We start from the raw sequence: 23,540 nt of genomic DNA, 5'->3' as shown, positions 1-23,540 counted from the left end.
TGACCCGTATGCTGGGGATCCTTGGTGATGGTCGCCGCCTTCTTGAGGCATCGCCTCCATGAATGCTGTCAGTGGTGGGGAGAGATGTACCCGTGATGAACCTGCCTGTGTCCACTGCTCTCTGCAGCCTGTTGCGTTTCTGTGCGTTGGAATTGCCTTACCAGACCACGATAGAACCGGTCAGGTTAATTCCAACAGCACATCTCCAGAAGTGTGTTCTAATATTTGGTGATATGCCAAATTTGCTTCAGCGTCTCAGAAAGTGGCGCGTCTTCGTCGTGATTGCATCTAAGTGCTGGGCCCAGGACAGGTCACCCGAGAGATCTTATATGTTACTGTCCAGGAATCTGAAACGGCTGATTCTCTCCACCTTTGACCCACCAATGAAAGCTGGAACTTTTGGTCTTCTGTCTTCCCCTTTACGAATTCAACGATGAGCTCCTTTGCATCGCTGACGTTGAGCGTGAGGTTGTTATTACGGCGCCACTCAGTCGGGTAATCTTTCTCATCGGCACCCTTGACTCGGCCAACTACAGCGGCGCCGTCGGCGAATTTGTGAATGATATTGGGGGCATTCGTGGGTGTAAAAAAGAGAGTAGATCACGGGGCTCGGCGCTCAGCTTTGGCGTGCATATGTCTTGATGGTCAGCGAGGAGGAGATGTTACCGATCCGTACTGATTGAGGTCTGCCGATGGGGAAGTCAATGATCCAGTTGCAAAGGGAGGTACAGAAGCCCAGCTCTTGGAGCCTGGTGATCAGTTTTGAGATGATGGTTTTGTCGAAGGCCGACGTGCAGTCGATGAAAACCAGCCTGACAATGCGTTATCTTGTCCAGGTGCTCCAGAACGGAGTGGGGAGCCACTGAAATAGAATCTGCTGTTGACCTGTTGAGAACTGTAGGCAAATTGAAGCGGATCCAGGACATTGGAGGCAGGAATTGATGCGCGCTATAACCAGCCTCTTGGATGTAAGTGCTATGAGACGGTAGTCATTGAGGCAGGTTGCCATGCTGTTCTTAGCCACGGTAACATAGATGCCTTTTTCAAGCAGGCGTGAACCTCAAACCGCAGAAGCGAGCGGTTGAAGAATTCATTGAATACACCAGCCAGTTGGTCTGCACACGACTTCAGCATTTGGCCAGGTACACCGCCCGGGCCGGACGCTTTCCGTGCGTTCACCCTTTTGACAGATGCTAGGACATCGGCCTCCGAGATTGAAGTCAGAAGGTCGTCCGGAGCTGTGGAGGCTCGCGTGGCAGTGTCAATAATTCTCCCTTTCAAAGCTCTTTGGATGCCCTATTGAAGGTGTTACCAGATCTAGAGTTGAACGGGATTTGAAATATTCGTCCCAGCGACGTTGAAAGAATGGCGGTATATTTCAACGGCAACACGTTTGCTTCCAAGAGATTAATGTTCGCAGTAAAGTCTTTGCTATACTGCAGTAAAGTCTTTGGAATGTGGGAGGAAACCGGAGCACCCTGACGAAACCCACGCAGACACACGGGGGGAGAACGTACAAGCTCCTGACAGACAGCGGCCGGAATCGAACCCGGGCCGCTGGCTCTGTAATAGTGTTACGCTAACCGCTACACTACCGTGCCTGCCCTCCACACCGCCGTGCTTGCCCACAGCAGCATATTTGAACCAGTTATTGACTACACCTGGAGGATGAGTACCAATATTGCGAGATGACAGTTCGTCAAAACAGGGGACGGGGAGGGAAGGGGGGGTGAGTAAAATAGAATGGACCGGGGAGGCTAAGGAATCGACATGAACGTCGGAAACAACGACATAAAATAATCCACTAACTTCCCTGCAAGGACGAAACGTTGACTTGAAACGAGGGCCAAACGTGCACCGTTCATCCACATTTGACAATATCATCTGGAATCTTGTCCCACTTTTATTGGCTTGTTCATGGCTTGTCGTACGGGAAAGCAGGTCCAGTCCAACAATGTACCACACCCTCCCGATTCAGGTGGCATCTTTGAACGAATGGCTTGTTCATTTCAACGTTGCGAAAGTCGCCCCCAAGGAAAGGAAGCCGCTTCTGCGAAGAGAGAAGTTCCCCCCACCCTCCCCCCTCCCCCGTCCCAGAACTCCCCTTGAAATATCAAGTTATGCTGACACTTCTTTTCCTCGTTGGAGTCACAAATCGGCCACCATCATCGGGGGCCCCTCTCGTCTCAGAATGCAGAAGTTCTGTTTAATAACCCAAACTTACTTCTGTAAGAGAGGATTGGTGATGTTCAACACATTGCTGACTGGACGGCGAAACCCGTCCGTCAATGACCCAGCAGTGCTTCCATTTTTGGAGACGCGAAGTGACACATCTTTACAGAAGCGTTCACCCCTTTCACTCACATGGCGGCTCCATCAAAGCAGCCTGGTTGTGCTTTCCAATCCAGTTTTATGGATTATCACCAACTCTAACACAACGACATTTCAGTCTTATCTATGGTCTTGGAACTAAACGCTTAAACCGATTATAATCAGTTTCCAATTCGCTCCCAGGCAAGCTTCAACAGGCCAATAATCAGCCCCGGTGACTTCTCTTTATGTACCGACTGGGGTGCACATGAGAGAGCAGTAGGTCACCGTGACCGTTACCGTGCCTGGAGTTCATCTCGATAAAACTTGCCACGCCAATGCAATGACCGTCTGCAATCCCGGGATATTATAGAGCAGGAATTCATTGCGACATTCACTTTTATCCACGGTTAGTAAAGAGGGCAGAGCCAAAGCTGTTGGAGAACCTCTGTCAGAGGAAGACTGCTACAGTCTCAGATCAGCCAGCCAACGCTGCCACCTAGAGCAGATACGACCGTTGTCCTTCTGTTGAGGGTTCTCCCACAACGCTGTTGATAAATGCTCAATTTAACATCGAACATTACAGCACAGTACAGGGCATTCGGCCCACAATGTTGTGCCGGCATTTTATCCTGCTCTAAGATCTATCTAACCCTTCCCTCCCACGGAGCCATCCATTTCTTTATCATTCATGTGGATATCTAAGAGTCTCTTAAATGTCCCCAATGTATATGCATCCACCACCTGCTCTATCTATCTAACCCTTCCCTCCCACATAGCACCCTATTTTCTGTCCTTCATGTGTCTATCTAAGAGTCTCTTAAATGTCTCTAATGTATCTGCCCCCACAACCACTGTCGGCAGTGCATTCCACGCACCCACCACTCTCTGTGTAAAAAACCTTACCCCTGACATCCCCCTTATACCTTCCTCCAATCACCTTAAAATTATGCTCCCTCGTGTTAGCCATTTTCACCCTGGGAAGAAGTCTCTGACTGTCCACTCGATCTATGCCTCTTGTACACCTCTATCAAGTTACCTGTCATCCTCCTCCTCTCCAAAGAGAAAAGCCCTTGCTTACTCAACCTATCCTCATAAGACATGCTCTCCAATCCAGGCAGTACCCTGGTAAATCTCCTCTGCACCCTCTCTAAAGCTCCCACATCCTTCCTATAATGAGGCGACCAGAACTGAACACAATACTCCAAGTGTGGTCTGACCAGAGTTCTACAGAGCTGCAACATCACCTCGCGGCTCTTGAACGCAATACCCAGGCTAATGAAGGCCAACAGTCCATACGCCTTCTTAACAACCCTATTGACCTGCGTGGTAACCTTGAGGGATCTATGGACGTGGATAACCCCAAGTTTATTGCGATGTCCACGAGTACGATGAGGAGGATGGAGGGATACTGAAAAAGTTGCTCGCAGCAGCATAGATGAACGTAGGTTCAGACAACACACAGAACAGAAATTTAACATAACTCACACAAGACAACGAAGAACGGTACTGTGGAAAACAATAAGTTCGTGTAATAACACCACAAAAAAGTCCATTGCGATTAACGAGGTGGTCCGTAATGTAACATTGTTGGCATAGGATTAGAGTCATGCGATTCGGTTAAAGAACCTGATGGCTGTTGGAAAGTAGATCTTCCTGATACTGGTGGTGTGGGACATCAGGCTTCTGTAACCCCTGCCTGACGGTATGTGAGAGGTTGTGGGGGGCAGATATATTAAGGACATTCAAGAAACTCTTAGATAGACACATGAATGATAGAGAAATGGAGGGACTATGTGGGAGGGAAGGATTAGATACATCTTAGAGCAGGTGGTGGGGCAGACACATTCGGGACTTTTAAGAGACTCTTCAATCGACATGAATCATATAGCAATGGAGGGCTATGCTGTAGGGAAGAATTAGATACATCTTAGAGCAGGTGGTGGGGCAGATACTTTCGGGACATTTAAGAGACTCTTAGATAGACACATGAATGATAGAGAAATGGAGGGGTGTGTGGGAGGGAAGGGTTAGATAGATCTTAGAGCAGGATAAAATGTCGGCGTAACATTGTGGGCCGAAGGGCCTGTACTGTGCTGTAATATTCTATGTTCTATGAGAAGAGGGCATGACGCGGATAGTGAGAATCTTTGATGACTGATGCCGCATTCGTGAGGCAGAGCCTCCTGTAGATGCTGTCAGTGGTGGGGAAGGCTGTGCCCGTGATGGACCGGACGGTGTCCGGTACTCTCTGCAGACTCTTGCGTTCCTGTACGTTGGAAATGCCGTACCAGGCCATCATGCAACAAGTCAGGATACCTTCTACAGTGCATGTACAGAAGTTCGTTGGAGTATTCACTTACCTGCGGAATCTCCTTCAGTAGAATCTGCCAATGTAATATTTTAACCTTGCCCGGGTAATGACACGGTCGTAAGTTTGGAAGGTTACTGGGGCCGCTCAAAGGTCTTTCCGCTGGGCCGAGTTTGATATTCCCCACAATACAGCGATAATTGACGATACAATTTGAAAAGTGTACGCTGAACGCAAGGTTTAATCCTATACCGCTATCGGCAATAATAACAGGAAAGCGATTTCCACAATGTTATGAAACCCCAGTATAGGGTGCATTTGAAAGAATGAGTGGACGATATTGGGGGGGGGGGGGGGATGAAAATCTGGCATCAAGCCTGCGAATTGAATATTTGCCAAAGGAGGATAAAATAGACCGAATCGGAAATCCGTTATTATGAAGAAGGAAACGACCGTACAACGCGACCCCCTAACTTACCTGGAGAGAATGATCTAACGGCGCCTTGAAATGTCAGCTCATTCGTTCGCGTTTTAGAACACCATGTTGTAATTTAGTCCCCATGTGCTTGAGTATTTATTGCTTGTCGTTGACGAAGGCTGATACAGTTTAATTGTAGACCTGATTCTCCTCTGAAAGGCAGCAGATTTTAATGAACAGATTTTAATGGTTGTTTCCAAAACTACATCGCTCACGGACACCTGTGCCCAGGGGTGTTCTGCCGGGATCAGTGCTGGGACCTCTGTTGATTGTGATATATCTGTCTGGCTGCAAATACAAGTGGGCCGTTTGAAGGAGACACACACACACACACACACACACACTCACACACACACACACACACACACACACACACACACACACACACACACACAAAAGGCGAAGTAGCGGGGTTGCCAAGTGATACATCGAGATATCGACCAGTTGGAAACGTGGTCGGAAAGTGTCAGATGGAGTGTGAGGTGTTTGACATTTTGGACGAGGTCAGACGGCGAACCGTCATCTTACATGTGATATCGAGGCTTGAGTGAAGATCGCATCCCATGCACAGGTGAGCGGGCCAGAGAAACGCTCCGGGCTCAATTCCATCAGGGAGGAGATTCGGTTGGAGCGAATGAAACCAGTGGGCTTTTCGGCAACGGTGTGGAAGATCGACAAAGGAGACAGCAAGTTGGAAATTTGGATGTAGAAAAAGAAAACAGATGGAAATTAATCTAGCAGGTGTGAGGTGCAGCATTTTGGAAGGTCAAGTGCAAGAGGTAAATGTACAGTAAATGACAGAACCTTCAGGAGCGTTGATATTCGGAGGGATCTTTGGGTTCAAAGCCACAGCTACCTGAAAGTAGAAACGCGAGTGGATAGGGAGAGAAAGGAAGCATTCAACATACTGACCTTCATCGGTGCGGATACTAAGCATAAGCCATGATACGGCTGTAGAAACCCTTAGTCGGGCCACATTTGGTGTATTGGATTGGAGAGAGGCTGACAGGAGTTCCCTCCCCTCCATTCACAAAATAAACGGCTGAACTTCATGAAACATCCGTCTATGGGAGGCTTTGAGAATCCCGGATCACCAAAGCCTTTGCAACAGCTGTGAAATTGGTAGGGGAAAAGTCTCACTTAATTTGTGCATTGAATTTGTGGGGGGCAAATCCCCAAACTCCAAGTCCAGGAATAGTTCTCAAGGTTCAGTTCAGCAAGTCATCAGGTGAAACGTGAGCAAAGGCTTCTGCAAAACCGCCGTTGACTGGAGAAAATGTAGAGAGAGGATAGAGACATTACGAAATCCAGATGTTCCACGATGGAACCCACACGACACCTCAATCACTGATGATCTCCACTGCTTTGTTCCAAAGTATCTGCCACCCCGGAAGGCATTCGAGACGTGGCCGTCCACACGAATACCTGTTTCCCTCTCCAGGTTAACGACAACGTAGACTCCACCGGATTACTCCAAACATCCATCCGTGGGTTGTAGTGACAGACACAGTTATTGTTTTACATCCATCGATAACAGGGCGAGCAGACCTGCATACAATACGGTACAGATATAGGGTTATTATAGTTACATGTACTGAGATGCAGTGAAAAGCTTTCATTTCGGTGCCATCCAGACAGATCATGGCATATATAGAACATAGAATATTATAGCACAGTACAGGCCCTTCGGCCCACGATGCTATGCCGACCTTCTAACCTCCTCTAAGATCAATCTAACCCGTCCCTCCAACATACCGCCCTATTTTTCTATCATTCATGTGTCTGAGAGTTTCTTAAATGTCCCCCATGTATCTGGCGCCACAACCTGCTCTAAGATCTATCTAACCCTTCCCTCCCACAGAGCCCTCCATTTCTCTATTCATGTTTCCTTCTAAGAGTCTCTTAAATGTTCCTGATGTATCTGCCTCCACCAGAACCCCTGGCAGTGCGTTCCACGTACCCACTTCTCTCTGTGCAAAAAAACTTACCTCTGATTTCCCCCCGTATTTTCCTCCAATCACATTAAAATTATGGCCGCTTGTGTTAGCCATTTTCGCCCTGGGAAAAAGTCTCTGGCGGTGCACTGGATCTGTGCTTCTTATCATCTTGTACACCTCTATCAAGTCACCTCTCATCCTCCTCCTCTCCAAAGAGAAAAGCCCCAGCTCGCTCAACCTATCCTCATAAGACGTGCTCTCCAATCCAGGCAGCATCCTGGTAAATATCCTCCGCATCCTCTCTAAAGCTTCCACATCCTTCCTATAATGAGGCGACCAGAACTGAACACAATACTCCAAGTGTGGTCTTACCAGAGTTCTACAGAGCTGCAACATCACCTCGCTGCTCTTGAACGCAATACCCCGACTAATGAAGGCCAACGCCCCATACGCCTTCTTAACAACCCTATCGACCTGCGCGGCAACATTGAGGGATCTACGGACGCGGACCCCAAGATCCCTCTGTACTTCCCCACTGCTAAGAGTCCTGCTATTGTATTCTGCCTTCAAATTTGATCTCCTGAAGTGTATCACTTCACACTTATCCTGGTTGAACTCCATCTGCCACTTCTCAGCCCAGCTCTGCATCCCATCAATGTCCCGTTGTAACCCTCAACAACCTTCTACACTATCCACACCGCCACCAACCTTCCTGTCATCTGCAAACTTACCCACCCTTCCACTCCCTCATCCAACTCATTTATAAAAATCACAAAGAGCAAGGGTCCCAGAACAGACCCCTGCGGAACACCACTGGTCACCGACCTCCACTGCCTTCGATGGGTGAGCCAATTCCGAATCCAAGTAGCCGAGCCTCCATGGATCCCATGCCTGCTGAATGAGCCTCTCATGGGGAACAATATCAAACGCCTTACTAAAGTCCATGTACACCACATCCACTGATCTACCTTCATCAGTTTGTTTTGTCACATACTCAAAGAATTCCATTAGTCCCGTGAGGCATGACCTTCCCCTCACAAAGCCATGCTGACTATCCTGAATCAGACTATGCTTCTCCAAATACTCTTAAATCCTACCCCGAAGAATCTTTTCCTATAATTTTTCCACCACCAATGGGTTAAGTCTACTCCCTTTCGTGAACACAGAAATAACATTTGCCGCCCTCCAATCATCTGACACTACTCCTGTGGCCAGTGAGGAAGCAAAGATCATCGCCAAGGGCTCAGAAATCTCTTCCCTCGCTTCCCGTAGTATCCCGGTATATATCCCGTCCGGCCCCGGGGACTTATCTATCCTCATGTTTTTTCAAAAGTTCCAGCATATCCTCCTTCTCAACATCGACGTATTCTGGCTTATCAGCCTGTTTTGCGCTGTCCTTACAAACGTAAAGGTCTCTCTCACAGGTGAATAGATCCTAATGATCCACAATTCTGAAACCCTGCCGCCTGCACTAAAATCTAAGCCAAGCATTCATCAGCCAAATCAACCTGTTTTTACCCTTACTGGCATGCGGCACAAGCAGCAATCCTATTATTACTACCCTTGAGCTCCTGCTTTTTAGCTTCCTATCCAGTTCCCCATATTCACTTCTCCGGACCTCATCCTTTTTCCTGCCACCGCCGTTTGCACCAATGTGTACCACGACATCTGGCTGCCCACCCTTTCCCTTTAGAATGCTGTGGACCCGATCTGAGACGACCCTGACCCTGGCACTTGGGAGGCAACATACCATCCGGGAGCCGCTTTCACGTCCACACTATCTCCTGTCTGCCCCCTTACGAAAGAATCCCCTAACACTATCTCTCTCCTCTTCTCCCCCCTTCCTTTCTGAACCAAAGAGCCAGACTCAGTGCCAGGGATCTGACAGCTACGTCTTTCCCCTTGTAGATCGTTGCTCCCAACAGTATCCAAAACGGTATACTGTTATTGAGGGGAACGACCACGGGGGTGCTCTGCAGTACCTGCCTATTCTCTTCCCTTCTTATGACAGTCACCCAGCTACCTGCCTCCTGCAGCCTAGGTGTTGCTACCTCCATGTTGCCTTTCCCTATCACCTCCTCACTCTCCTGTGTGAGCCGAAGATCATCCAACTGCAGCTCTAGTTCCATCACACGGTCTGTAAGGAGCTGCAGCCGGATGCACCTCCCGCAGATGTAGTTACCTGGGAGTCTTGAGATCTCCCAGATTTCCCACATCTGGCAGGGCGAACAGAACCACTGACCCTAGATCCATTGTCACCTCTTTAGCTGGGCACCAGAGACCGAGAGTCCCGCTTCTCACGGCCCTCGCTACCTGGTAAAGGTTTATAAAATCTATGTTAATTGCATCGAGGCAATAAAAAAGATAACAGAATGCAGAACACAGAACATAGAATACTACAACACAGTACAGGCCCTTCGGCCCACAATGTTGTGCCGACATTTTATCTTGTTCTCATATCTAACCCTTCCCTCCCATAAGGTATCCCTTCCATCCCATTTCTCTATCATCCACGCCGCTAATCTCGTATCGCAATTACAGAAAGGATACAGTGCAGGCAGACAAGTAAAGTATGGTCTCACCAACGTCTTATAGATCTGTAACTTGACGTCCCAGGTCTTGTGTTAACTAGAAAACACGATGACGCTGGAGGAACTCAGCAGGCTAGGCAGCATCCGTGGAGAAAAGCAGGCGGTCAACACTTCGGGTTTCTCTCTTTCTCTCTCTCTCTCTCTCTCTCTCTCTCTCTCTCTCTCTCTCTCTATCTCTCTCTCTCTCTCTCTCTCTCTCTCTCTCTATCTATCTATCTATCTATCTGTCTGTCTCTTTCTGTCTGTCCGTTTATTTATCTTTTATTTATTTAAGCCCATATAATTATTTATAAATATTTATATTGAAAATAATCATATATAGAACCATAGAACCATAGAAAACTACAGCACAGAAAACCGGCCATTCGGCTCTTCTAGTCTGTGCCGAAACATTATTCTGCTAGTCCCATCTACCTGCCCCCAGCCCATACCCCTCCAGACCTCTCCCGTCCATGTATCTATCCAATTTACTCTTAAAAGTTAAGAGCGAGCCCGCATTTACCACATCAGATGGCAGCCCCTTCCACACTCCCACCACTCTCTGAGTGAAGAAGTTCCCTCTAATGTTCCCCCAGACCTTTCCCCTTTCACCCTAAAGCCATGCCCTCTCGTACTTATCTCTCCTAATCTAGGTGGAAAGAGCCTACTTGCATTAACTCTGTCTATGCCCCTCATCATTTTGTAAACCTGTATCATATCTCCCCTCATTCTTCTCCGCTCCGAGGAATAAAGTCCTAACATACTGAATCTTTCCCTGTAAATCAACTCCTGAAGACCCGGCAACATTTTAGTAAATCTCCTCTGCACCCTTTCAATCTTACTGACATCCTTCTTGTAGTTCGGCGACCAGAACTGCACGCAATATTCCAAATTTGTTCTCACCAATGACTTATACAAACTCACCAAAACATTCCAACTCCTATACTCAATACTTTGATTTATAAATGCCAGGATGCCAAAAGCCTTTTTACAACCCTGTCTACCTGTGACTCTACTTTCAGGGAATTATGTATCTGAACTACTAGATCCCTTTGTTCCTCCGCACTCCTCAGTGTCCTACCATTTACTGTGTGTGTCCTCCCTTGATTTGTCCTTCCAAAATGCAACATATGAAAACAAACAAATAATTAAATAAATAGATCTTTTTCATTTGTAATATATACATATCTCTCCATATCTCATTCGCTCTCTCTCTCTGACGCTCGCCAAGTTATTCTTGCGTCCCTCTGACTTTAAGAAACTTACAGTTCCATAAAGTTCTTGCGTGCCAAGTTTTTTTTTAATTTCTCCATCGCCACTGCGCCATTCACGGGTAACGTAACAGGCCCTGGAGATAGAGATCGTAGAACATAGAACAGTACAGCACGGAACAGGCCCTTTGGCCCACTGTTGTGCCGACATAGCTGTTCCCTGCTACCTACACGATGCCCATATCCCCCACCCCATTTTGCTCTCAGTCATGTGCCAAGCTCAGAGAGCTTAGAGTTAATAAGCACTGAAATAGGCCCGTCGGCCCAACCAGTCCATGCCGACCAAGATGCCCAACCAAGCTGGTATCATTTGCCTGCGTCTGGCCCATATCCTTCTAAACATTTCCGATATATCTGTATCATGGACCTGTCCAAGTATCTGTTCAATGTCCTTATTGTACCTGCCTCAACCACTTCTTCTGGCAGCTCGTTCCACATACAGACCAAAAATTGTTGTCCCTCAACATAGAACATCACAGCACAGTACAGGACCTTCGGCCCACTGACATTTTATCCTGTCACAAGATCCATCCAACCACCCGCCTCTCACACGGCCCCCACCCCTCCATTACGCATGTGGCCATCCAAGAGTCTCCCAAATGTCCCCAATACATATGCCCCACAACCTCCGCCGGCAGTGCTCTCCACGCACCCACCACTCTCCATGCAAAAGAACTTACCTCTGACATTCCGTCACACCACCCCCCTCCAATCACCCCAAAACTATGCCCCCTTGTGTCAGGCATCCTCTCTCTGGGAAAAAAGTCCTCGACTATCCACTCAATCCATGTCCCAGAACAGAGCGCTGCGGAACACCACTGGTCACCGACCCCCAGGCAGAACACGCTCCATCTCCCACCACCCTCTGCCTTCCATGGGCGAGCCAATTCTGAATCCACACAGCCAAATTTCCCTGGATCCCATGCCTCCTGACTTTCTGAATGAGCTTTCCAGGAGGAACCTTATCAAACTCCTTACTAAAATCCATGTATCTATCTATCTATCTATCTATCTATCTATCTATCTATCTATCTATCTATCTATCTATCTATCTATCTATCTATCTATCTATCTATCTATCTATCTATCTATCTATCTATCTATCTATCTATCTATCTATCTATCTATCTATCTATCTATCTATCTATCTATCTATCTATCTATCTATCTATCTATCTATCTATCTATCTATCTATCTATCTATCTATCTATCTCTGTATCTAGATAGATAGAGAGAGAGAGATACGGAGATAGATAAAGATATAGAGATAGACAGACAGACAGAGACAGATAGATAGACAGACAGACAGAGACAGACAGACAGACAGAGACAGACAGATAGACAGACAGATAAATAGACAGACAGACAGATAGATAGACAGACACAGACAGACAGACAGACAGACAGATAGATAGCATCTCAGGTCATAGCAACGAACGGAGACGCTGTTCACTGCCATATCCTCCGAGCCTCGTTTCCCTGCAGATTCTCTCAGCACTTTCGCGCGGCACATTGCAGTCCGTCCGGGAGACCACCAGCGTGCAACACAGCGCTGATCACTCAAAGCAGCTCACCGTCAGGCATGAACGCAGTTATCTCGTTGCTGCTGCTTGGTAAGTCGTGAATGAACTCCCCATATTCCATTTGATATAATTCTTGATCGACAGATCGGTAGGAATGGGCAGGTTTTCTTCCCTCTGAGGAAACCGTTCAAACCAGATGATTTAAAAAAATGATTTTTAAGAAAAATAACAGCAGATAAATTCCTTTAGTCTGTGATAAAATAATTTGTTTCTCGCGTTCTCATCTGATGGCAGGAATTAAATGATGTAGAATGGGATTGGGGCTCTGAGCTGAAAGCACATGTCGATGTAAACCTTCTGTACTTTCCGCTGCAAGTTTGAAAAGCAAAGACAGGTGGTTTTCAACGAAAGGTGAGCGGTAGTTTACGTTTCTCAGAGGGTTCTTGAAGGACTAGAGAAGAGAAAGGAGAGGAGATCGAGAAGAGAGAGAGATGAGAGAGGGCACGCATTTAAGTTGAGATGGGGGAGGTTCGGAACAGACTTGAGGGGTACGTTTTGTACTGAGAGAGTGGTGGATGCCTGGAATGCTTTGTCTGATTTGGTGGTGGAGGCAAATTCACTGGGGGCTTTTAAGAGGGGCACACGAAAGAGAGGAAAATAGAGGGCTATGGGCACTCTGCAGGTCGGAGGGAATAGCTATGTCGGCACAACATTTGTGGGCTGAAGGGCCTGTTCTGAGCTGTTCTGTTCTATGTTCTATGAAGAGGGAGAGAGAGAGAGAGAGTCAAAGAGAGAGAGAGAAAGAGAAAGAGAGAGAGACCCACAGAGAGGTAGAAGCTGAGAGAGGAAGTGACAAGCAGACACAGACAAAGGAGAAAGACATTTTTAGACAAAGGCAGTTGACAGGGCGGACAAATGATTTCCTTGCTTCTGTGCAAGTTATCGCAGCTCAGCGGGACCTTTATTTTTGGATTGCCTGAAGTGAGTTTGAACCGCGAATTTCCGATATCACAGCAAGCGTCCGTTAATATTGCAGCCAGAGCTGTACTGTTTTTGTTTTCTGTCGACTGCTTTTCGGCTTAGTTCATTCCAAAGACTTCACTTAAACTTTGAATTTATTTTTTTGATGGTTCGAAGCAGAACTGAAAATGTCTGGTCAGCATTAACGGGGGGAAAATCAGTGAGCTTGCATTCTGGCGAATGTGTACCCGTCCAGGCTCACTTTCTGTCAGTGACAGTGGGTCACATGTGTCGATTGGGAATGCAAACTGATTCCCGACCCTGGTTGAAGCCACCGACCAGTGACAAATCCAACTCTACAATTGTGAATCATTTCCCTTTCAACAGCTGTAAATTGATTGCTGGAAAGCTGCGCACAGGCAGATCCGGGGAAACATAGTTCATAGATCATAGAACAGTATAGCACAATACAGGCCCTTCGGCCCACAATGTTCTGCCGGAAATAACCCCTTCCTAACACATATCCCTCTATTTTAAATTCCTCCATATGCTTATCTAACAACCTCTTGAATTTGACCAATGTACCTGCCTCCACTACCACACCAGGCAACGCATTCCATGCCCTAGCCACTCTCTGGGTACAAACCTTCCTATGATATCTCCCTGAACTTCCCACCCATTACTTTAAAGCCATGCCCTCTTGTATTGAGCATTGGTGCCCTGGGAAAGAGGGGTTGACTGTCCACTTTATCTGTTCCTCTTAATATTTTGTACACCTCTATCATGTCTCCTCTCATCCTCCTCCTCTCCAAAGAGTAAAGCCCTAACTCCCTTAGTCTCTCCTCATAATGCATACTCTCCAAACCAGGCAACATCTTGGTAAATCTCCTCTGCACCCTTTCCAATGCCTCCACATCCTTCCTGTAATGAGGGGACCAGAACTGAACAAAGTACTCAAGGTGAGGTCTAACCAGAGTTTTGTAGAGCTGCATCATTACCTCGAGTTCAAAGGGGTTCATTCAAAATGCCACGAAAATAGCGAGAGCTGGCACTTCATTTGCGCGTTGTTTCGAAATCAACTCTCTCCTCCAGTAGTCTCTCGTGAAATTACAATCACTGAAACTTGCCTCGCCAGCGTACATTTAATTAGCCTCTTTAATATCTGCAGAAGGCCAATGAACTTCACGAGTGCTTTATTTTGTTTGCAAGGACAACCTGCTGAAATATCAGGCAATGGTGTAATCGTTTCTGGCAGACACACAGAGAGGAGAAAGACATTTTCAAGTAAAGGCAGTTGACGTCCCGGGTTATAAACGACTTCCTCAATTCTGTGCAAGTTATCCCAGTTCTGTGATACACTTTTCTTTGAATTGGATGAACTCAGTCAAAACCGCGGTATTCCCCTTACATTCGGCTTCTCTGTTTTTTTCTGTTGTTTTGTGTGCTCGTTTTGTCCTTAGCTACATCTTCCATTCCTCCCGAGATTGATTTTGTAAGAGTTGGAGGCAAAATTAAGAGGTTCTGGTGTGACACGAAATGTAAGATCAGAGGGATCTTGGGGTCCGAGTCCATAGGACGCTCAAAGTCAGCTGCGCAGGTTGACTCTGTGGTTAAGAAGGCATATGGTGTATTGTCCTTCATCAATCGGGGAAGGACACCTTAATCCACCTTAATCCACCTTAAGGCCCTTGCAAAGATATTTGCTTCACTGTCAGCCACTTGTGAAGTTCCTGAAGACTGGAAGATGGCAAAAAAAATCTTCCCTGGTAATATGAATGTTCTACAAAACATCTCGATTTGTTTTCCTTATATCTTGAGCAACCATGATATTCTCCTTAATGAACGCCGAGGATAAATATTCGTTAAAAATCCCACCCATCTCCTGTGGTTCGAGACATAGTCAGCCCTGGTGATCTCCAAGGGAACCTTTTCTCTCCCTAGCCTCTAAGCATAGCCATAGAACCTCTTGGTTGTCCTTAACCTTGCCTGACAGATCCATCTCATATCCTCTCTTTACCTTCCTGATTTGACTCTGAAGTGCATCCCTAATCTTCTTATAGTTAGCAAGGGATTCACTCGTCCCCGATGTCCCGAACCCAACGATTGCTTGCTTCCTTGGCCAGAGCCTCAATATCTCTCGTCAGGGTTCTTGACCTTGTCATGTTCACCCTTCACCATAACAGGAACATGCTGCTCCTGAGCTCTTGATGTGACAATCTGAAAGGCCTTCGAATTGCCATTCGTTCATTTCCATTCAAATAGGCTCTTGCTGTAGACCTTTTCTAGATCCTAATTCTCCCGAAATTAGCCCAGCTCCAGTTTAGGAGCCTAATCTGTAGACCTGTGGGATGGGGGGTAGAGAAAGGGAATGAGAGATACAGGGAGGGGGGAGAGGAAGAGGGAGAGGAGAGAGAGAGGGAGAGGAGAGAGAGTGGGAGAGAGAGAGGAGAGAGACAGAAAAAGAGAGAGCGATAGAGAGCGGGATAGAGCGCGACTAGACAGAGAGAGAAGGGATGAGAGAGATCGAGAGAGAGAGCGAGAGAGAGAGACCGAGAGCGAGAGAGAGCGAGAGAGATAACAAGAGAGAAAGCGAGAGAGAGAGAGCGAGAGAGAGAGAGCGAGAAAGAGAGACAGCGAGAGAGACACACACAGAGAAAGATGGGGGTGAAAAAGCGATGGCGTGATAGAGAGAGGGGAGAGGGAGAAAGAGAGCGAGAAAGGGAGAGAAAAAGAGAGAGAGGTGGGCCATAGAGAGAGAGACAGCGAGAGCCAACGAGTATGGAGGTTGTGAGTGATCGGCAGAGTCAGAAATAGGAGAGTGGGAGAGGGGAGGGAGAACGAGGCAGAGAGACGGAATTGAGAGTGGGATAAGAGAGAGAGATGCAGGCTGAGAAGGGAGTAAGCGGGAGAAAATGACGTAGAAAGAGAGTAAGATTGGGTAAGTGACAGCAACAGAGTTCTCTGCCCGGTTGTGTAAATCCTGCATTTTCTCCTTTTGCTGAGGATGCATGCATACAACTCAGCTTCTCCCTTAAGCTGTGTTGTATGCACGCTGACATTCTCCGCTCTTATCCATGCACTGCAATAGTTTTGATCAGTTCATATCTCCTTCGTCCCTAGCACAGATTGACAAGGATGCTGCCTGGATTGCGGAGCATGCCTTATGAAAGCAGGTTGAGGGAACTCGGCCTTTTCTCCTTGCAGCGACGGAGGATGAGGGGGGGGGGGGGGACCCGATAGAGGTGTATAAGGTGATGAGAGGTATTGATCGGGGAGATAGTCAGAGGCTTTTCTCCAGGGCTGAATTGGTGGCCACAAGAGGACATAAGTTTAAGGTGCTGGGGAGTAGAAATAGAGGAGGTTGTTAGGGGTAGGTTTTTTACTCAGAGAGTGGTGAGTGCGTGGTACGGGCTGCCGGCAACGGTGGTGGAGGCGGATACGACAGGGTCTTTTAAGAGACTGGTATATAGGTACATGGAGCTGAGTAAAATAGAGGGCTGTGGGTAAGCCTAGTAATTTCTCGGGTAGGGACAAGTTCGGCACAGCTTTGTGGGCCGAAGAGCCTGAATTGTGCTGTAACTCTTCTATGTTTAATGTTCTATTATTGCATTATTCAACCACTATTTAAAACACACATTCTCCATCTTGTGGATTTCCCCGATTTATCTGCTCGGTTAAGGTCTCCTACTGTTCCCTGTATACGGCAAACTACTGCTTTCATTTTACTTTGGTTCTATTCTCTGTTATTCGTTTGGACATGACATGGTATATTGTCTCTTGCCTTCTCCAATACTAAACCTAAGCGCTACGGTACAATGGTCATCCAATTGTTGGAGAAGGTTCAGAGGAGATCTACGAGGATGATTCCCGGAATGAAAGGGCTTAGGTATGATGAGCGTTTGTCGGCTCTTGTACTGTACTCACTGGAGTACAGAAGAATGAGAGGGGACCTCATAGAAACATATAAAATGTTGAATGGACTGGACAGAGTAGATGTGGCCAAGCTGCTTCCTTTGGTGGGCGAGTCCAGGACCAGAGCGCACAATGTTAGAATTAGAGGGTACAAGTTTAAAACAGAGATGAGGAGAAATATCTTTAGCCAGAGGGTGGTGAATTTGTGGAATTCCTTGCCATGTACAGCAGTGGAGGCCAGATCATTGGAGGCGTTTAAGGAAGAGATAGATAGATATCTAAATAGTCGGGGTATCAAGGGATATGGGGATAAGGCCGGAAATTGGGGTTAGAAATCCCCCCCCCCAATTTCTCATTACTTTTTCTTTTTTCCGTTTTCTTTGGAACAGACTCGATGGGCCGAATGGCCTACTCCCTTGTCTGTTCCCTTGTCTTGTGATCTTGTGAATTACAAGAAGTGTGGTTCCTGATCTAATTGACCACCTCATTCCTCTGCTGCGGATCCATAAAGACTTCTTCATGCTCCTGTTCAGACAGGAGGTTATGTGGGAGGGAAGGGTTAGATAGATCTTACAGCAGGATAGAATGTCGGGAAAACATTGTGGTCCGAAGGGCCTGAACTGTGCTGTCGTGTTATATGTTCTATGTACATCCCCTTTGAACTTGAGCCTTCTCTCCTTCAGTCGGGGTACTGAGTTCAAGAGCCGCCAGGTAATGTTGCAGCTCTACAGAACTCTGGTTAGACCACGCTTGGAGTATTGTGTTCAGTTCCGGTCGCCTCATTATAGGAAGGGTGTGGAAGCTTTAGAGAGGGTGCAGAGGAGATTTACCAGGATGCTGCCTGGATTGGAGAGCATGTCTTATGAGGATAGGTTGAGCGAGCTGGGGCTTTTCTCTTTGGAGAGAAGGAAGATGAGAGGTGATAGCGGCGTACAAGATGATAAGAGGCATAGATCGAGTAGGCAGTCAGAGAATTTTTCCCAGGGCGACAGTGACTACCACGAGGGGGCATAATTTTAAGGTGATTGGAGGAAGGTATAAAGGGGATGTCAGGGGTAAGTTTTTTTACACAGAGAGTGGTGGGTGCGTGGAACACACTGCCTGCAGAGATTGTGGGGGCAGAAACATTAGGGACATTTACAAGACACATGAATGATAGAGAAATGGCGGGCGATGTGGGAGGGAAGGGTGGGAATAACAGTACAGAGTAAAGTGTCCCAGCTACAAAGAAAGTGCAGTGCAATAAGGTGCGAGGTCACAACAAGGTAGATCGTGAGGTCAGAGTCCATCTCATTGTATGACAGGAGTTATACAGGAGTTTTGGTGTTTGCATAACTAATTTGTAATCTCTATTTTTAGTGGCCTTGTGTACTCAGCGGAGTTCTTCTCAAGGTGAGTAACAAAGTTTCTTCGCATAGTCTTGTCACCGAATAACATCGTTGTTGGGGGGGGGGGGAATAGAGAGACAGACAGAGAGAGAGACAGACAGAGAGAAAGACAGATAGTTTTCAAATGACCGAGAGAGTGGTCGTATCGTGGAGAAGTCCAGAACTATGAATATAGTTTGAGAATAAGGGACATCCACCTAAGACGGGGCATATTATGTTCACAGGGAGACAGTTAAGGAGACTAGTGGAAAGGAGGAGATGTAAAAGATCAGGGATCATTTTCTTCAGGGATCATTTTCTTCAGGGGCCCAACTACTATGGGGTCCCACGTGACTGTTTTCGCTGGTCCTGCTCTCCCGAAGGAAGAACCTGTTTCTAGTTGACGATTTGTGAGTAGCCTGACAGGAGAGACTGCAAGAACTTGGGAAGAAACTTGGGGAAAAAAAATACTTTTTGTTAGGCCGGATTGACGTGTCAATCGTATTCAGCCCTTCCCAGATATCAACCCTGTCAGCCTCTGAACCCATTGTTATGAGACAAGTTCGAGGTCTCGAAAGTAATGGACTCTAAACACAGTCTGGCGAGGAAAGATTTTATTTACAAAGGCAAATGCGGGGGAAGGGGAAGATGATAAGGGCAACACACGCACACACGCACCGGTGATAGCACGCGTGGGGAAATCGAAACAGGGGCAAAATACACAAACACACACACACACACACACACACACACACACACACACACACACACACACACACACACACACACACACACACACACACACACACACACACAACGAACTAGTTATAAACAATCAAGGAAAAAGCACTACGCTACCCGCCACACCTTGACTCAGTGCAGGCAGTTGCAACTGGTTATCCATGTGTCTAATTGCCCTTCACATCTATGTTTCAACAGCTCAGCCGCCTGTCCCAGCGATATATCTTGACCAACCGACTGGTGTGTACCTAATCGGGGAGACGGTCACCGCGACCTGCACGGTGTCTGGAGATAATCGCGATAAAGCATTCTACCTATACCGAAATAATCAACCGGCCCGCGATATTACCACACGTGGAAACACTGCAACATTCACAATTACCGGTAGTTACCAAACAGGGCGGTATCAATGCCTTTATACAACCTCTGTCAATGGAAGGCTGTTGCAATCCCCGCACAGCCGGCCCGTGCTGGTTGCTCTAACAGGTTAGTGCAGCGGCAAAGTGTTTAGAGTGTTTATTTGTGTTCCTTATTAATTTTCAAGTTTGGAGCGAGACTGGTGTGACAGTTATAACTGAATATCCCGGTCTATTTTTGGGAACGAGTTACAGGTAGGAATTTCGGCAGTGCTACTGGTGAAGGTGATCCCACAACACAGCTGAGCAGGGACTTGCATGGTTTCGTTATAGCAGCGTTGAGGGAAGGCTAGAACGTTTCCAGGTTTCAACAAACGCGTTTGCGTGAACAGAGTTTGCCATTCCCAAGATAACTCTGTAAAACGGACACAAACAATCAATGGTGATAGATCGCCGAAAGCACTGCATTGTGAACCCATCAGTGACTGAAATTGTGGTGACCAGTTGGTTACAACGTTATGGATTGAGAGATTGTTCAATTGACAACAGAATGGACCTGGGTCTTAAAGCTGTCGATATGAAAACCGGAGACCATGTTGCGGACCGCCCAGAAAATCTCCCAGACAGAATAACTTCGTATTGACTTCAAGGGAAAGCCAACCATATTTCATTCACCCGTAATATGGAGTATCACCTTGCAGTTTCCCCTGTATGTGTTCGAATGTGCGTTGTTTGTCCGAATGTGGAGAGCACTCTCCTGATTTAGGCAGCACCTTTCAATCTAAACCAGAATTTAACAAACTTGCATACTCAGCGTAATGACCGGAAATTGCTGGGGGGAATCGAGAACAATTCCAGTCCCCAATCTCTCACTCAAATAACAGGACATCCTGGCGGGAAGTTTCTTTGTTGTGAAGCGTTGGACTCACGAAACTGCTCCCGCTCACGGGAGCAACCTGGCGGCGAGGAGTGCGGCAGTTTCGTGCAGTATCGCAAACCTACTTTTGTAAGGGAGAGCCGGCGAGGTTCAACACATTCCACACTTGGTAGCGCAGCCCACCCTCAATAATCCAGCAGTACCTAAATCCCTCGTTTGACCGGCAGAGTTAGAGAAACGTACACTTCTTTCACACATAACATGGCTCCACCAAAGTAGCAGAATCGAATCTTGGTCATTCTACCGAATTTGCACGAACGAAATCAGAACGAAATGTGGGTCCTATCTCTAATCGGTAAATTCAATGTTCAAGTGCAGATGCAACTATTTATCCATGTGTCTAATTGCCCTTCACATCTATGTTTCAACAGCTCAGCCGTCAGTCCCAAAAATATATCTTGATCAACCGACTGGTGTGTACGTAATCGGGGAGACGGTCACCGTGACCTGCACCGTGCCTGGAGATAATCGCGATAAAGCTTTCTACTTATACAGAAATGATCAACCGGCCCGCGATATTACCACACGTGGAAACACTGCCACATTCACTGTTACCAGTGGTTACCAAGGAGGGTGGTATCAATGCTTTTATACAACCTCTGTGTATGGAAGGCTGTTGCAATCCCTCCTCAGCCGGTCCGTGCTGGTTACTATAACAGGTTAGTGTAACGTGGAAGTGATTAGAATATGCATTTGTGTCCCTTATTAATTATCAAGTTTGGGGCGAGACTGAAGTGACAGTTATAACTGAATATCCCAATCCATTTTTGGGAACGAGTTACAGGTAGGAACTTCGGCAGTGCTACTGGTGAAGGTGATCCCACAACGCAGCTGAGCAGGGACTTGCATGGTCTCGTTATAGCGACGTTGAGGGAAGGGCAGAACGTTTCCAGGTTTCAACAAACGCGTTTAGTGTGAACAGAGTTTGCCATTCCCAAGCTAACTCCATAAAACGGACACAAATAATCAATGGTAATAGATCGCGGAATGCAATGCATTTAAACCCAGCAGTGACTGAAATTAGGGGTGAACAGTCAGGTACAACGTTGTGGATTGACAGATTGTTCAATGGACAATAAAAAAGCTGTCGCCGTGAAAACTGGAGACCATGTTGCCGAGCTCCCAGGATATCTCCCAGTCAGAATAACTTCAAGGGAAATTGAATCATATTTCATTCACCCGTAATATGCAAAAGGAAGGGGGTCCTCGTGTAGGATACCCTAAATGTTATGTTGGCATTCATTTCGAGAGGTATATCGTGTATAAAAGTAAGGATGTGCTAATGAGGCTCTATTGGGGCACTGGTGAGACCTCATTTGGAATACGGTGTGCAGTTTTGGGCCCCTTGTCTTAGGTAGGGTGTACTGATGTTGGAGTGGGTTCAGAGAAGATTTACCAGGATGATTCCATGAATCAAAGGGTTTACATAAGACAAGCGTTTGTTGGCGCTTGGACTGTCCTAACTGGAGTCCAGAAGAATGAGAGGGGACCTCACAGAAACATTTCGAACGTTGAATGGACTGGGCAGAGTAGATGTGGCTAAGCTGCTTTTCTTGGTGGGTGAGTCCAGGACTAAAGGGCACAGTCTTAGAATTAGAGGGTACCCATTTAGAAGAGAAATGAGAAGAAATTCCTTTAGCTAGAGGGTGTTGGATCTTTGGAATTCTTTGCCGCATACAGCTGTGGAGGCCCGATCATTGGGGGCGTTTAAGGACGAGATATATATGTATCTAATTAGTCAAGGTATCAAGGGATATGAGGGAAAGGCCGAGATTTGGGGTTAGATGGGAATAGTTTAGCTGATGGTGAGGTAGCGGAGCAGTCTCGATGGGCCGAATGGCCTACTTCTGCTCCTTTTGTCTTGTGATCTTGTGTTATGGGGTATCACCTTGCAGTTTGCCCTGTAGTGTTCGACTGTGCATTGTTTGTAGCAGAGAAGGCAAAAACCAGGCCGAATGTGGACCACACTCTCCTGACATAGGCAGCAGCTTTCAACCCAAACCAGAACGTAACAAACCTGCAAACTCAGCATAATGGTCGGAAATCGCTGGGGAGGGGGTGGGGGGGGGTAGGGTTTGGAAGCGAGAACAATTCCAGTCCCCAATCTCTCCTGCAAATGACAAGGCATTCTGGCGGGAAGTATCTTTGTTGTGAAGCGTTGGACTCACGAAACTGCTACCGCTCACGGGAGCTCCCTGGCAGCCAGGAGTGCGGCAGTTCCGTGAAGTAACGCAACATTACTTCTGTAAGGGAGAGCCGACGAGGTTCAACACATTCCAGACTTGTGTAGCGAAGGCCACACTCAATAATCCTGCAGTACCTAAATCCCTCCTTTGACCGGCAGAGATAGAGAAACGATGGCTCCACCAAAGCATCAGGGTCGTTTCCCGATCATTCTACCGAATTTGCACGAATGAAAACAGAAATTTGGGTCCTGTCTCTAATCGGTAAATTCATTGCTCAAATGCAGATGCAACTATTTATCCATGTTTCTATTTGCCCTTCACATCTATGTTTCAACAGCTCAGCCGCCAGTCCCAGCGATATACCTTGACAAATCGACTGGTGTGTACGTAATCGGGGAGACGGTCACCGTGACCTGCACCGCGTCTGGAAATAATCTCGATAAAGTTTTCTACCTATACCGAAATGATCAACCGGCCCGCGATATTTTCACACGTGGAAACACTGCCACATTCACTGTTACCAGTGATTACCAAGTAGTGCGGTATCAATGCTATTATACAACCTCAGTAAGTGGAAGGCTGTTGCAATCCGGGTTCAGCCGGTCCTTGCTGGTTACTCGAACAGGTTAGTGCAACGTGAAAGTCATGAGAAATATGTATTGTGCACCTTATTAATTCTC

The 23,540-nt window shown here is 47.0% G+C and overlaps 1 protein-coding gene across 1 annotated transcript in view; it reads left to right on the top strand.

Moving 5' to 3' along the window:
- The window catches only part of LOC127587589 (uncharacterized), a 53,703-nt gene that overhangs the window by 5,413 nt on the left and 24,750 nt on the right, over window positions 1-23,540 (top strand). Inside the window, exons 3-10 of the mRNA XM_052045998.1 lie at window positions 391-577; window positions 1,052-1,169; window positions 12,364-12,491; window positions 14,822-14,899; window positions 18,633-18,665; window positions 19,580-19,867; window positions 21,046-21,333; window positions 23,198-23,485. Of these exons, the coding sequence (XP_051901958.1) occupies window positions 391-577; window positions 1,052-1,169; window positions 12,364-12,491; window positions 14,822-14,899; window positions 18,633-18,665; window positions 19,580-19,867; window positions 21,046-21,333; window positions 23,198-23,485 (1,408 nt within the window). The remainder of the gene's footprint in view (window positions 1-390; window positions 578-1,051; window positions 1,170-12,363; window positions 12,492-14,821; window positions 14,900-18,632; window positions 18,666-19,579; window positions 19,868-21,045; window positions 21,334-23,197; window positions 23,486-23,540) is intronic.

Source organism: Pristis pectinata, chromosome 41 (assembly GCF_009764475.1).
Source record: "Pristis pectinata isolate sPriPec2 chromosome 41, sPriPec2.1.pri, whole genome shotgun sequence".
In the NCBI taxonomy this organism is placed as follows: domain Eukaryota; kingdom Metazoa; phylum Chordata; class Chondrichthyes; order Rhinopristiformes; family Pristidae; genus Pristis; species Pristis pectinata.
This window is presented reverse-complemented; position numbering and strand designations above follow the sequence as displayed.